Genomic DNA, 15,901 nt, shown 5'->3' with positions numbered 1-15,901 from the left:
ATATATTATATAGGCACATCTGAGCTAGATCAAGCAATTAAATAAATATAGCACTGTCTACATAACAACAGTAAAACGTGTGAAACAATAGGAACGTAACAGGCTTCGCTTACGAGCAAATGTTGCCCTGAACGCTCGACATAGATCTTAAATTTTGAAAAATCAGTCTCATAACTCGAACTCTCTAAAGCCAGTCTCGCAACTCAATCATCGTTAATATCGTGTATTTCAAAGGACAACTTACGTGCACTGAAGGCAAGGTCCCGATGCGGACCTGATAACTTCTCCGACTCGGTACGCTTGTCCGCGGATCTGGCAGCCGCTTCGCTTCGCGGCTCCCTTGTACGCGTGTGCGTGGAAATGCGGAGGTAACGTGGTGGTGGTCGTGGTCGTGGTCGTGGTGATGTTCAGCGACGTGGCCATCGACACAGGACACTCGTATCTCGGGCAACAGAAGCCGCTGATCGGTTCCTCGTGGCAGCCGCGGATCGGTGGCGGACAGCTCTGTTGTAGGCAGATGACGTCGCTTCTGAAGCAGAAGCAGAAGTCGCAGGGGTCGTCTCTCGGTATTTGTTGCGCCGACATGTAGACCTTGCCGCCGTATCGGCAGGTTCCCGGTCCGTAGATGGCTTGGTCGTCTTCGTCGTAGTCCTCTTCGGGGTTCGTATCGATGCCTCCATGGGATGGGAATTGAGGGCTTTCCTCTCCCGAGCTCTGGTCGGGGTACTCCGAAAACGAGGGGGGGCTTGTCGGTAGCTCGTGAATGCCAGGGTGCAGCGGTTGCTCGGTAGCTTGGTAGGTGTGGTTCTCCGGCTGAAGGTGTTCGTCGAATCCGATCGTCGACGGAGTTTCAACTTCCGCCTTCTCGGTCGTCAGACCTGCCTCCGGCGACGCGGGCTCGCCGGCGTGCGGTGTAACTTCCTCTTCCGATGGCTTCGTTGGAAGTCCTTCGGGCTCCTCGGTCTCGTGCTCTTCGACAGGTGCCTCGGTCGACGGCTTAGTCTCGACGCCTTCTACGTGTTCCGCAGTGATCGTTGGTTCCACGGTGCTCTTCTCTTTCGGTGCTTCCGACGATGTTGGCACTGGCTCGGGTTCGTGTACTTCCTCCGGAGCTTTCTCTGCTTCCGTCGTCGCTTCCATCGCGGGTTCCGTGACAGGTTGAGCTGCCTCCGTTGCCTGGCTTGCTGGAGTTTCCTTCGGAAGTTCCTGCTCTTCAGGTGTTACCGGGGCTTCCGTAACTTCGACCGGCGGATGCTCCTCGTGAGGCGAGGTCTCCTCGGGCGCAGCTGCGGGCGTGCTTGGTTGGGCCAACTCTTCTCCGGCAACTGGAGCTTTGGTCGGTTGTTCTTCTTCCGCGGAAGCCTCGGTCGCAGTTGGTAATGTTTCATTGATCAGAGGCGTTGCCGTTGTCTGTGGAATCTCTTTCTCCAGTTGCGGTGTCTGCGAAATTTCTTCCTCCGGCTGCGGCGTCTGCGAAGCTTCTTCTTCCGGTTGCGGCGTCTGCGAAGCTTCTTCCTCCGGTCGTGGTGTCTCTTGCTCACCTCCTCCAGGTCTCTTCTCCTCAAATAGGATCTCTGGTTCCTCGATGATCTCTGGTTTCTGTTCGGGAAGAGTTCCTTCCGGTGCTACGGTGGACGCTTCCGGTTGCGGCTTCTCGGTCGCTTCAGGCTCAGCTTTCTCGGTTGCTTCGGTAGGCAGGACACTTTCGGGAGCCTCGCTCGGAAGTTCTTTCTCTGGAATTGCCGCTGTAGATGTTTCTACTTCCACTGGAACCTCCATCTCTGGAACTTGCTCAGTCGGAACGATCTTAACAGCCGGTCGCTCAGTCTCGTGCGTTACATCTTTTTCAGGGATCTCGGTTGCTTCGGAAGGTGCTGATGTCGCAACTGGTGTCTCCGGTGATTCGGGAGCCGGTGTTTCGACTGCAGGACCTTCGGTAGGTTTCGCTGGCTCTTCAGGAATCTCTTGTCCCGTTGCTTCCGTCGGGATTGCTTTCTCTGGTGTCTCGGTCGAACTAACCTCAGGACCTACTGGCGCAGCTTCGGTCACTTCTGGAACCTCGGCAGCTGGAGTCGCCTGTTCTTCCGTCGAAGGTACGCCAGTCTCCTTCTGCACCGGTGCAGCTTCTGTGCCTTGAGGTACTTCCTCCTCCGACGGCTTCGTAGATTCTTCAGTCGAACTTACTTCGCTCGGAGTAGCTGGTGTCTTTTCTTCGGTCACGCCCTCGGCCTCGGTGACAGGTTTCACTGCCTCAGCTTCTTGTTCAGGCGAGGATGCTTCGGGTGCCAGGGTCGAGCCAGCTTCTGCAGCCGGAGACGTAGTCTCGCTAGGTTGCTCTTGACCTGCTTCAGTGACAGCTTCACCTTCGGGAACGGCCTTGGACGGTTCAGTAGGCGTTACAGCCTCTTCGGCAGTTGGTTTCTGAGTTTCCTGTTCAGGTTTCTCTTCTGCTCCGATCGGCGCGATGGTTTCTTGTTCGATTGCTTGCTCGGTCGCTGCTTTAACGCCATGAGCCTCTGTCGATGGTCCTTCCGGTGCTTGTTCCGGAGCTGGCGATACCGTGGCTTCCTGCTCGGATGGTGTTTGCACTTCGATTGGTTCAATAGCTGCTTCGGTGGTCGGTTGTTCCTTGACACCTTCGGTGGATGCACTCGCTTCTTCGGTAAGCTGTTTAGTTCCTTCCTCGGGCAGGCCAGGTTCAGTGACGGGAGCGGCAGTTCCTACTTCGGACAATGGTGTGCTTCCTTCTTCAGCAGGCGAGACCGACTCTGGAGTCTGTTCCTCCGTGGACGGGATCTTCTCAGGTTGCTGTTCTTCTGGTCCAGGTTGCGGAGTAGCTTCTTCAGGCTTCGTCTCCGGAACTACTTCCTTTTCTGTGGTTTCCTGAGGTTCTGTAGGCTGTTCGGTTTCAGTTTGAGCAGCCTCGGTCGAACTTGGCACTTGTTCCTCGGGTATCTTCTCCGGTTGCTGCGTGAACGCTTCAGCCGGCACTTCAGCACTTTCCGTAGTTCCCTTAGCTTCGCTTTCGGTCACGGATGGTTCTTTGGTTTGCTCCTCCTCGGAAGGCACCGCAGGCTGTGTGATTTCAACTGGAATCGTTTGCTCTTCTACGGAAGGTACTGGGGTCTTGGTAGCTTCAGCTTCGCCCGATGGTGTCGCTTCTTCTGCAGGTGCTTTGGTAGTAGGTTCAGTAGTTTCTGGGATTCCTCCTACTTTCAAACCTTCTCCTGGGACAGATACTTCGATGGCTGGAGACGGTCCTTCAGTTTCAGCTTCGGCTGGTTGAGTGGTCGGTAATCCGGGTTCTGTTACCGGTTGTTCAGGTTCAACTTCTTCAGCTGGCTTAGCTTCTTCAGTTGGCTTGGCTTCTTCAGCTGGTTTACCTTCTTCTGTTGGTTTAGCTTCCTCTGCTGGTTTACCTTCTTCAGCTGGTTTAGCTTCTTCTTCTGGTTTAGCTTCTTCTTCTGGTTTACCTTCCTCTGCTGGTTTAGCTTCCTCTGCTGGTTTACCCTCTTCTTCTGGTTTACCTTCCTCTGCTGGTTTAGCTTCCTCTGCTGGTTTACCCTCTTCAACTGGTTTACCTTCTTCAACTGGTTTACCTTCTTCAGCTGGTTTACCCTCTTCAACTGGTTTACCTTCTTCAACTGGTTTACCTTCTTCAGCTGGTTTACCCTCTTCAACTGGTTTACCTTCTTCAGCTGGTTTACCTCCTTCAGCTGGTTTACCCTCTTCAACTGGTTTACCCTCTTCAACTGGTTTGCCTTCTTCAACTGGTTTGCCTTCTTCAGCTGGTTTAGCTTCCTCTTCAGCAGGTTTCTCAGACTGTGCTTCCAATGCAGGAGTAGTTCCTTCTGCTTCTTCTACCTTCTGGCCTTCGGTCACCGGCGGTTGAGCCTCTTCCGACGAACTTGGCACCTCAGGCTCTTGGCTCGCACCTTCCTCAGGAATGGCAGGAGAAACGGTCGCTTCCTCACTTGTCACAGGCTTCTGCTCTTCCTCCGATGGCTCTTCGCCGGTCGGTTTCAGAGTGGTAGGCGTTTCTTTCACCGCTCCGGTGGGTGTTTGCTCTTCCAGAACTGCCTCTGTCGTAACAACTACTGGTGCTTCGCTCGGAATCTTCTCTTCCGGAACCTGCGCTTCCGATGGTTGCTCAGTGGACGATGTCTTAGTTGCTTCTTGTTCTTCGGTGCTAGGTGTCTCTTTCGGCAGCTCTGACGGAGCTTGACTAGTAACCTCTATCTGCGGGACAACAGTGCTAGCAGGTTGCTCTTCGGCTGGTTTAGCGGGTTCTGCTTCGGTGGTCGGTTGCGCGGCTTCAGGTTCGGCGGACTTCGGAGTAGTTTGAGCTTCCTCTTTCAGCCCAGGTGCAGCCGTCTCCCCCTGCTCCTTCGCACCCTCGACAGGCTCCTTCATGACCTCTTCAGCCGGCGCCTCTGCAGGTGACACGGTCTTCTGCTCCTCCTCTGTTTCGTTTTTAGGTTTTTCGGGCTCGATCATGTGGTTGTCGGATTCCAGCATCGCGGTAGGCGAATCGCAAGTGTACATTGGACAGCAACTGTCTTTGCTGTTGTGGAGCGGCATGCAGTTGGATAGGTGGCTCGGTGGCGGAGGACAATCGACAAGATCGCACTGGATAATGCTGCTGACGCAACGGCACTTAAGCTGGCAGACATTGGCGGGAGGAACAGCGGAGTTGTTGCTGTAAGACTGTCCTTCGACGAGACAGTTGCCTTCTCCTGGAATGACAGCTGGTTTGGACGTCGGGTATTCCGGAGTTGCTTCTTCTTGGGGCATCTCGGCAGACATTGTAGTTTGCTCGACCTGTTCGGTGGTTTCTTTCGGTACCTCTTCAGCCGATGGTGTGGTTTGTCCTTCCTCCTTGCCTGGTTCCAAAGTGGGCGTTTCCGGAGCCTTATCCGCGCTTGATGCTTTCGTTTCCTCCTCGGCTGGAAGCTGTGTCGTGGTAGCTTCTTTCGGGGTTCCTTCAGTTGCAGCTTCTTCGGGTAGAGAAGTCTTGGTGCCTTCCTCCGGCAACGCGGCTGCTTCCGTGGATGCTTCGAGACCTGCTTCAGTCGAAGATACTTCAGGCATTTCTGGTAGTTTGCCTTCGCTCGGTTTCTCTGGCAAGGCAGATGCCGTTGTAGCCTCAGCCGGCAATTCTGTCTTCTGCGGACCTACTTCTGGAAGTTGGGTTCCTTCTTGTTCCGGAATTGCTTTGGTAGGTTCAGTGGATGCCTCTTCAGGAGAGATTGGCGCCTCGCTTGGTTTCTCTTGAGGAACAGCTGCTTCGGTTTGTGCTTCTTGTGCAGGCGAAACTGTTTCTTCAGCAATGGCCGTGACAGGTTCGGATGTCTCTTTGAAGGTTTCAGTTGACACTTCAGGTTCTTTAGCACCAGCTTGGCTAGCCGTTTCTTCTGCACTAGGAGCTTCCGTGGCCGCCTGTTCGGCACCTTCGGATGGTTTCATTTCAACAGCTGGACCTTCCGTGGCGACCTCTTCGGGTACTGAAACCTCGCTCACGGCTTCTTGTGGAGGCGTGACCTCGCCAGGCTTTTCTTGTTCCGCAGGCTGTACAGTAGGTTCTTTCTCGATCGATTTCTCAGTTGGTATCTGTTCTGGAGCAGCTAATTCAGGTTTCTCGCTTGGTTTCTCTTCCTCCTCAGGCTTTCTTTCTTCGGCAGGACCTTCAGTTGGTTCTTCCTTCTCTACAGGCTTTTCAGTTGCCTCCTCTGCAGCCTTACCAGGTTCAGTTGCTTTCTCTTCGGCCATAGGTATCTCAGTGGCCAGCTCTTCTTCAGTAGGCTTCTGTTCCTCGATAGGTTGCTCAGTTGCCTGTCCTACCTCCGGAGTCTTCACAGTCGGCGTCACTTCTGTAGGAATCTTACCTTCTTCGACAGGTGCTTCTTCAGTTGGCTTCTCTTGCTCTCCAGGAATTTCTACCGCAGGTCCCTCGGTTGGCATTTCTTCCTCAGCTGGTTTGCCTCCCTTTGCAACAAGTGTTTCAGTTGATAGTTCTATAGGTGCTTCTGTTGGCTTCTCTTCTGTTGGTTTTTCCTCTTCTACAGGTTCTTCGGAAGGCTTAGCTGTTTCCGCAGGTTGTTCTGTTGGTTTCTCCGCCTCAGTGGGTCCTTCAGTTGGTTTCTCTGCCTCAGTAGGTCCTTCAGATGGTTTCTCTTCTTCAGTGGGTCCTTCAGTTGGTTTCTCTGCTTCAGTGGGTCCTTCAGTTGGTTTCTCTGCCTCAGAGGGTCCTTCAGTTGGTTTCTCAGCCTCAGAAGGTCCTTCAGTTGGTTTCTCTGCCTCAGTGGGTCCTTCAGATGGTTTCTCTTCTTCAGAGGGTCCTTCAGTTGGTTTCTCTGTCTCAGCGGGTCCTACAGTTGGTTTCTCTGCCTCAGTGGGTCCTTCAGATGGCTTTTCTTCCGCTGAAGGTCCTTCAGTTGGTTTTTCAGCCTCAGAAGGTCCTTCAGTTGGCTTCTCTGCTTCAGAAGGTCCTTCGGTTGGCTTTTCTGCCTTAGCTGGTTCTTCGGACGGTTTTTCAGTCTCAATGGGTCCTTCCGTTGGCTTCCCTTCCTCAACAGGAACTTCTTCCACAGGTCCCTCGGTTGGCTTCTCTTCTTCCGTAGGTAATTCGGATGGTTTAGGTGTTTCCGCGGGTTGTTCAGACGGCTTTTCCTCCTCGGTAGGTCCTTCAGTTGGCTTCTCTTCCGCGGCAGGTCCTTCGGTTGGCTTTTCTTCCGCGGCAGGTCCTTCGGTTGGCTTTTCTTCCGCGGCAGGTCCTTCAGTTGGTTTCTCTTCCGCAGCAGGTCCTTCAGTTGGTTTCTCTTCCGCAGCAGGTCCTTCAGTTGGTTTCTCTTCCGCAGCAGGTCCTTCACTTGGTTTCTCTTCTGCAGCAGGTCCTTCAGTTGGCTTCTCTTCCGCAGCAGGTCCCTCAGTTGGTTTCTCTTCCACTACAGGTCCTTCAGTTGGCTTTTCTTCTTCAGTGGCTCCTTCAGTCGGCTTCTCCTCCGCAGGTCCCTCAGTTGGCTTCTCTTCCACTACAGGTCCTTCAGTTGGCTTTTCTTCTTCAGTGGCTCCTTCAGTCGGCTTCTCCTCCGCAGGTCCCTCAGTTGGCTTCTCTTCCACTACAGGTCCTTCAGTTGGCTTTTCTTCTTCAGTGGCTCCTTCAGTCGGTTTCTCCTCCGCAGGTCCTTCAGTTGGCTTCTCTTCCGCAGCAGGTCCCTCAGTTGGCTTTTCTTCTTCAGTGGGTCCTTCAGTCGGCTTCTCCTCCACAGCAGGTCCTTCAGTTGGCTTCTCTTCCACGGCAGGTCCTTCAGTTGGCTTCTCTTCCGCAGCAGGTCCTTCAGTTGGCTTTTCTTCCGTGGAAGGTCCTTCAGTTGGTTTCTCTTCTTCAGCAAGTCCTTCAGTCGGTTTCTCTTCTTCCATAGGTTTCTTCTCTTCCTCGGCAGGTTTCTCGGGCATCTCTTCTACACTCGGAGTCTCTGCTTCAGCAGCCGTCTCAGTGACTAGTTCTCCTTCCGCAGGCTTCTCAGTTGGCTTCTCTTCTTCAAGAGATGGTTTCTGAGTAGCTTCCAGTCCCTCTTTCGGCATTTCCTCTGGTTGCTTTATACCTTCATCCTCCTTTCGCTCAGAAATTGGTGGTTTCACTGGTTTCTGTTCCTCGAGCGGAGCTTGGGTCTCTTGTTCTCCTGCTTCGGTAACCGATCCTTCAGTCGATGGCACTTCGGCGAACGGCCCTTCAGTCTGCGCTTCTTCCTTCATTGGCTTCTCCGTCTTGTGTTCCCCTTCATAGCCAACAGTGGACGATTCTTTGATCGTCGATCCCTCGGTCTGCTCGGTAGGTGGCTGCTCGGAAGCTCCCTCTTCCGTCGGTTTCATTTCTTCAACAGAAACTACCGTCGGATGAACTTCAACCATCAGAGTACTTTCCGTTGGATGCTCAACCTCCTCCGTTTCCCCAGGAGCTGGTGAACTCTCAACTTCTGGAGCTGCCGTTTCTTTCGGAATTTCTTCTTCAACAGGTTTCTCGCTTGCTTCTTCGCTGACAGGCTGTTGCGACGTACCCTCCACTTCAACTTTCCCAGGTTCACTACTGGGAATGCTACTGTACTCGCTTACTTTCTCGGTCACTTGTTCCTCAGGTGCTTCTACGCCAACAATTGGCTTCATAGTAGCTTCGCCTTCGTGTGTCTCTTCGCCACCAGCTGGTTCCTCCGTCATCTGTTCTTCAGGTGCTCCCTCCTCAACAGCAGGTTTCTCGGTCAGTTGTTCCTCGGGTACCTTCTCTTCAGAAGCTGGTTCCTCAGTCGCCGGTTTTTCAGGTTCCTTTTCCTCGGTAACTGGTTTTTCAGTCACTTGTTCCTCCGGCGCCTGCTCTTCAGGAACTGATTTCTCAGTCTGCTGTTCCTCTGGAACCTTTTCTTCTTCGAAAACTGCCTTCTCAGTCGCCTGTTCCTCGGGAACTTCTTCCTCAACGCCTGGTTTCTCACCTGCCTGTTCCTCGGGCACGGCTTCTTCAACAACACCTGGTTTCTCGGTCACCTGCTCCTCCGGTACTCCTTCCTCAACACCTGGTTTCTCAGTCGCCTGCTCCTCTGGTGCCTTTTCTTCAGAAACCGGCTCTCCAGTGACTTGTTCTTCAGGCGTTTGCACAGTCGGCGCACTTGTACCCTGTTCAGCAGTTGCCTCTTCTTCGGTCACAGGCTTCTCTTCAGGAATTTGACTAGCTTCTGTAGGTGCTTCAACGTGCGGAGCTTCGGTGGATTGAGCCAACGTGGTTTCGGGAGCACCCTTGCCCTCTGTGACTGCTTCCTGCGTTGCAGGCTGTTCAGTAGGCTTTTCTTCCGGTTCGGCTGGCGCTTCGGATGAGATTACCGTTCTCTCGGTCGATCCGACTGTAGGATGTTCCACTTCCTCGCTGGGCTCGCTGAGCTCCTCGGACGACGTTTCGCCGGACTCCTCGATAGCGAGTCCCTTCGCCGGCGGAGTCGGCGGAGACGCTTCCTTCAATGACGGGACCTCGGACGATACCTCGGTGCTAACTTCCTCCGATGCGGTCGATTTCGCAGGCTCCTGTTCTTGCGGAACCTGCTGCGTGGAAACTTCCAAGCCTGGACTCGCCTCGGTAGCTTGCGGAGCTTCTAACCCAGCTTCGGTGGCTGACGGAGTCTCTGCCTCCTCTTCATGGACCGGAACTGTAGTCGCTGCTTTTTCTGGTGCTTGGCTTGCGGGCGTGGTGCCTGCCTCGCCAGATCCTTCTTCCTCGGGAGCGGTTTCCTTAGGTGGTGGGAGATACGTGGTCGGCGCCTTCTCGGGAGCCTCGGTGACCAAACTGCCAGGTACATGGAACTCTGGATGCTTCTTGTCTACGTAGCCTTCCGTTACCTGAATCTCAGGCACCGCTTCCTTGTCCTCTGCCTTGCCTCCAGGCACGCGTTCGGTAACAGGAATTCCGGTTGGTCCTTGTGCTGGTATTTCAGGAGCTCCTTCCTCTTCGGGTATCTTCACCGTCACGATTGGCTCCTCGATCATAGGACCTTCGGTTGGGATCATGTCTTCTTTCTTGGGAACTATTCCAGGCATTTCGGGTGCTTTGTGATCGTATACCTCCGGCGCGGGTTTCTTTTCGATGATACCTTCCGTGACTTGTTCTTCAGCTTGTCCCGCAGGCACGCTCGGTTCCGTGGCCTCTGCTTCGTGACCGACTTCTGGCGCTGCTGTTTTCTGTTCTTCTTCGCTAGGCGCTGTTTCCGTGCTCGCTACCTCGGGCACGCTCTCCTCCGTTGGCGTTTCCGCGCCCAACGTAGCCGCCTCTTCCGGTTTACCTTTGACCGGCGCCTCGGTGCTCACTTTCTGTTCCGGTTCGGATATCATGGTCGCCTCTGTTCCTTTAGCCTCCTCTGTCACTTGTTCCTCCGTGGACACTTCGAGAATTTCTTCAGGGGTCACCGCCTTCTCTTCGCTTGGCACTACCGGTGCTTCCGTCGGCTTCACGGCTGCTTCGGTCGCAGCACTCTCTTCGGCAATACCGACCTCGGTGGCGCTCGTCTGCGATCCTTCCTCCGACGGTTTCGCTTCTTCCGGTTTCTCGGTTCCTTCTTCCTTCGGCGCGGCTTCGGTATGCTTCTCTTCAGGGACAGCTGCTTCGGTTGGTCGTTGCGCCTCTTCCCCGGTCACTTCTGCGGCCGTTTCTTCGGCTGTCGGCGAAGTCGATTCCGGTTCTCCCGGAAGCTCCGACGTTTCCGCGAGTCCTTGTGTAACCTCCTCTTCCGGTTTCGCTGTCGCCTTTTCACTTGTCTCTTCCAAGATCGGCGCTTCCGTAGCTTGACCCTCGGCTTCGACAGGCTTCGGCGCTTTGGTTGTCGCGCTTGGTTCCGTTGGAGAAAGAGGAGCTTCGGTGCTGATCTCCTTCAATGTTGGCTCGGACGATGGAACAGCTTCCGCCGGCGAAGTCGTTTCTTGCGGCTCTTCTTTCCCTGGTGCTTCAGTGGCCGGTGCAGTCTCTTTGGGTACTTCCGGAATTGCATTGTCGTAGCCAGGGAACGATTCCTCGGTGGTCTCAGCAGCTTCCGGCTTCTTTCCTTCTTCCTCGGCGCTTGGCATCGTCGATTCCAGAATCGGTTCCTCGGTGGTCTGTGCGCTTTCTGGGACCGTGATGATCGCACCATGACCTTCGTCTTCTACAAAGTGTAAAGATTAGTGTAAAAACGATGCCGAAGGTGTGCTCGTGCTTGTTTCGCGTTTGAAAACGTGGCGAAGTTTCTTACCGCATTCGTAGGTCTCCGGGCAGCATTTCCCTTCGGGCGGCGGCAAAGCGGTGCAGTTCTTTCCATGGGTCTCCATGGGGGTTCCACAGTTCTGTACGGCGCAGGCGATGTCACCTCGGAAGCAGTAGCAATGCTGGCAAGGCTGCGACGACGAGATCAGATCACCGTCCTCGTACACGTTGCCTTCGTGGTAACATTGCGGCGACGCTCCGGGTGCCATCGTCGTGGTCATGATCAAGCCAGGCGTTGGTTCAACCGTCGTTGCAAGTTCCTCGTCGTATTCTGTCGAATCGGAATCATTAAATAGCATTCGATCATTGCTGCGAAAACGGCCTGTCGAAATCGATTTTCACTGTCGACGTCGCGAGATCGTTTCTTTCTATTAACCCTTAGCGCTCCGCGCGTTTCTCGAGTACAGTAATGTCTCCCTTATTGACGCTTAGATTGCACACGAAAATGGACGATTTGAGAAGAGGAGGTGCGATTATTCGAGCTTTGCGGTTTGTTTTTATAGTCACGAATTGTCAACGATTATAAAAACGAGCTGCTAAACTCGAATAATCGTATCTCCTCTTCCAAATTGTCCGTTTTTCTGCACAATCTGAGCGTCAGTAAGGGAGACATTACTGTACTGCCTACCAGCAACTTCGGCACATTTTTGGAGCGGAGCGCCTGAGATAAAGGAAGTCTTATTTTGAGCGGGGAAGATTACACGTCCTTGCGAATGCATTTGATTTTATTTATTTTATAAATAGACATTTTCCTATTGTAAATAAAGGATAAACTTTAAATTTTGCAATTCACCATGGTGCGATATCTTTGGTAACAATCTCCCATGTGCATTCTGGGTTTACTTGGACAAGTGTCACAGTATTCGCTTTGTCAAATAAAGTTACCAGATATTTCTTTCAAGTTTAGAACATTTTCTGCGTAATTGTTGGTTTCCTTTATAATTTCATTTACCAATTCGTCCGTGAAAAATAATTTAAAATATTGTATCGGCTGTTCAACGTTTGTAGAAAATTGTGGTCCAACGACCCGTGGCAATACACTAAAAGGTATTCTATCTGGAATATGTAATTCTTCCGTAACATCGCGCCGTTCATCTAAGTCTCGTAACGAATCTTCGCTTTCGCTTTCAATAATTCTCATTGTTCGTCTCTTTGGTAGTATAATTTCGCTACTACTACTCGAAGTGTCAGAATCATAACCAACATTATCTTCCGCAATGTCTTTTAACTCTTCAAAATCAAATACGTCTTCGGTATCGCTCGGCTCTAAATTCTCATCGTAATATTTATTTTTCTCCATGATGCTAACCATAAAAAAGATCAAAAAATGGTTTAATCGTAATGGTACAGACTCAGCACGTTTTAACTACAGACAAGAATTGCTAACGCCGATGATAACGTATGCTAAAAAAATTTGGCTCCGCAGCGGAGCCTTCGGAGTTACGGAACAAATGACAAATGTCTCCGTAGCGGAGCCTTCGGAGCGCTAAGGGTTAATTCCGGTCTCGCGGCGACTTAAATCTCTGTTCCTAGAAGACATCTGGTACCGTCGATTACGACGATACTGTCTTAGAAATGTTCGTAAGGGTACTCACCGCAATTGTACTTGACCGGGCAACACACACCGGGTTGATAGACTGGCTTGCACCCAGCCACGCGCAGAGTGCACTCCTGCATCACGCAGGTGGTCCTGTTCCTGATGCAGTAGCACAACTCGCAAGGATTCTGAGGATCGGTCGGCAATTGCGCGCCGTCCGCGTAGAATCGATTCTCGACGTTGCAGCCGTAGTTGTCGTGGAATCCGACCGCGGTGGAACCGGAAATCGCCGGCGCGTTGGTCGTCGACGTCAACAGTTGCACCGGCACCTCGGGGCATGTGATCACGGGACAGCACTGATCGGGACGCTTCTCCACGGTGCAATCCTGGCCGATCGCTTTCGTGAACGGGCAGACCCTCAGGTAGCACATCAGCATCTGATTGTGACACGTGCAGTTCAGGCATGGCTCGTTCGTGACGATTCGGTCGCCCTCGTCGTAGTGCTGGAAGTTGTAGTAGCATCCGGCCGGGGCTGCGAGTTCAAAACGGCAATTAGAAACGGGTCTTTTTTAATTGCAACGTTTAAAACAGCCAATCTCACGGCACGGGGATAATTAATAAAACGCAACGCGCCCCGTTGCGTGAGCGCATCAACGTTTCCTTCCTCTCGCGGAATGATTTAAAGATCGTCCGCTTCAATACGATTCCCTGTTTCTTTTATTCATCGTTCTCCCTTACGCGTGTAAAACGAAATCTACCGTTTAATCGTTAAAAATGTTAATCGCCCGGCGTGATTAGAAGCCGGCGTGCACGCCGGTCGACGTTTTTTCGCGTGTTTCCCCGCGAATTATACTGCTCAATTATAGACAAGTTTTATAGCTAATTGGAGAAATAGATAAGCGATTTCGATAAATTCATCTATCCGACGGACGTAATGAGACGCGATCACGAACGATGGTAACAGTAGAACTGGTCGTTGCGACCGCGGAACAGTTATAAAGTAAATGTATAGTTTACGAAACGGACGCGAGCCTGCAACAACAATTTTTCACGAGAGGATGCCCGTGGAAATCACCAAAGGGAAGAACGCGCGCGCGCGGCATAATGAGATCCGTTAATTTCGTTCCAACAAGCGGAAAAGTAAATGAGGCGGATTTTACGATTCAGCACGGAGCCAAACATCATCGTGTAAACACGCTTTACGATTGCAAATCTTTATGGGCAGGATAATCAGCTGACCGTTGACGGTAGTTGCTATTCATCGAAAGGATTGATTGAATGTCTCTTGTAAGTATCGACCGGACAGCACGTGCCGTTCGATACAATTAACATCGCGCCAATAGCGTGCATGCGAATTGGCTAAGTGCACAGTAAATGTTCGCATATCATCATCATCGTCATACGCACCTCCATTGTATTCTGCTATTAGCGTGCTATCGTGGTCGTATACCGGGGCTGTAACAGAACGAAAATACATTTTGTTATTACGCTGCCGCACGGCTAGATTGTATTATACATTGTGTCGCTCGAGATTTGCATGTGACGCGTGCCATCATCTTCGAAACTATTATACTTTCGTCGTCGAGTGCCAATACCATTCATTTTTAACGAAATAACAAATTCGCACAGCATGCGACGAAGTCCGCGATAATGTGATTTAAGAAATTACCAAGATTAATGCGGCTAAAGTTGTCAGTAAAAGTTTAACGAATATTCTGCTTCGCCGAATTGATTTTAGAATATCATGGATACGGAAAACAATATTATACAATTATAATCAACTCGATTGCCAACGATTCTGAGTATTGGAAAATAGTTTAAGGTTCAACAAGAAATTCTTTTATTCGCGTAAGATTCATCAAAGAATCAATTAAAGATATTTTCCATAAGATTGCCAATGTGCCGAGATTACAAATTCGCATAGCATGCGACAAAGTCCGCGATAATGTGATTTAAGAAATTACCAAGATTAATGCGGCTAAAGTTGTCAGTAAAAGTTCAACGAATATTCTGCTTCGCCGAATTGATTTTAGAATATCATGGATACGGAAAACAATATTATACAATTATAATCAATTCGATTGCCAACGATTCTGAGTATTGGAAAATAGTTTAAGGTTCAACAAGAAATTCTTTTATTCGCGTAAGATTCATCAAAGAATCAATTAAAGATATTTTCCATAAGATTGCCAATGTGCCGAGATTACAAATTCGCACAGCATGCGACAAAGTCCGCGATAATGTGATTTAAGAAATTACCAAGATTAATGCGGCTAAAGTTGTCAGTAAAAGTTTAACGAATATTCTGCTTCGCCGAATTGATTTTAGAATATCATGGATACGGAAAACAATATTATACAATTATAATCAACTCGATTGCCAACGATTCTGAGTATTGGAAAATAGTTTAAGGTTCAACAAGAAATTCTTTTATTCGCGTAAGATTCATCAAAGAATCAATTAAAGATATTTTCCATAAGATTGCCAATGTGCCGAGATTACAAATTCGCACAGCATGCGACAAAGTCCGCGATAATGTGATTTAAGAAATTACCAAGATTAATGCGGCTAAAGTTGACAGTAAAAGTTTAACGAATATTCTGCTTCGCCGAATTGATTTTAGAATATCATGGATACGGAAAACAATATTATACAATTATAATCAACTCGATTGCCAACGATTCTGAGTATTGGAGAATAGTTTAAGGTTCAACAAGAAATTCTTTTATTCGCGTAAGATTCATCAAAGAATCAATTAAAGATATTTTCCATAAGATTGCCAATGTGCCGAGATTACAAATTCGCATAGCATGCGACGAAGTCCGCGATAATGTGATTTAAGAAATTACCAAGATTAATGCGGCTAAAGTTGTCAGTAAAAGTTTAACGAATATTCTGCTTCGCCGAATTGATTTTAGAATATCATGGATACGGAAAACAATATTATACAACTATAATCAACTCGATTGCCAACGATTCTGAGTATTGGAAAATAGTTTAAGGTTCAACAAGAAATTCTTTTATTCGCGTAAGATTCTTCAAAGAATCAATTAAAGATATTTTCCATAAGATTGCCAATGTGCCGAGATTACAAATTCGCATAGCATGCGACAAAGTCCGCGATAATGTGATTTAAGAAATTACCAAGATTAATGCGGCTAAAGTTGTCAGAAAAAGTTCAACAAATATTCTGCTTCGCCGAATTAATTTTAGAATATCATCGATACGGAAAGCAATATTATACAGTTACGATCAACTCGATTGCCAACGATTTCGCGTACTGGAAAATAGTCTAAGGTTCATCAAGAAATTCTTCTATTCGTAAGATTCATCGAAGAATCAATTAAAGATATTTTCCATAAGATTGCCAATGTGCCGAGACTCGAGCGGCGCGATAGGCGGGACCAGCAGCGTACACTTAACAAATCAGTGTCGAGATTGGTAAACCACGGCCCCCTTCGCGTTCCCATTGTCGACGAGACAGACCGATTCCTGCGTCGCATCGGAATGCGTCCGCGCGATGCGAGACTAATCCGGGGAACTCCATTTCCCATGAAATTCGTAGGGAAACGAGAGTCGTGCCTCTCCGGGTA

The 15,901-nt window shown here is 50.2% G+C and overlaps 1 protein-coding gene across 1 annotated transcript in view; it reads right to left on the bottom strand.

The window, feature by feature from the left end:
- LOC117217987 (uncharacterized) overlaps positions 1-15,901 on the bottom strand; it is an 85,359-nt gene that overhangs the window by 2,127 nt on the left and 67,331 nt on the right. The window contains exons 3-6 of the mRNA XM_033465942.2: positions 13,716-13,763; positions 12,367-12,840; positions 10,761-11,042; positions 245-10,673 (exon numbers count right to left, since the gene is read on the bottom strand). Of these exons, the coding sequence (XP_033321833.2) occupies positions 245-10,673; positions 10,761-11,042; positions 12,367-12,840; positions 13,716-13,763 (11,233 nt within the window). The remainder of the gene's footprint in view (positions 1-244; positions 10,674-10,760; positions 11,043-12,366; positions 12,841-13,715; positions 13,764-15,901) is intronic.

Source organism: Megalopta genalis, chromosome 1 (genome assembly GCF_051020955.1).
Source record: "Megalopta genalis isolate 19385.01 chromosome 1, iyMegGena1_principal, whole genome shotgun sequence".
Lineage (NCBI taxonomy): Eukaryota > Metazoa > Arthropoda > Insecta > Hymenoptera > Halictidae > Megalopta > Megalopta genalis.
Note: the sequence above shows the minus strand (reverse complement) of the source record. Positions and strands in the feature narration are given on the sequence as shown.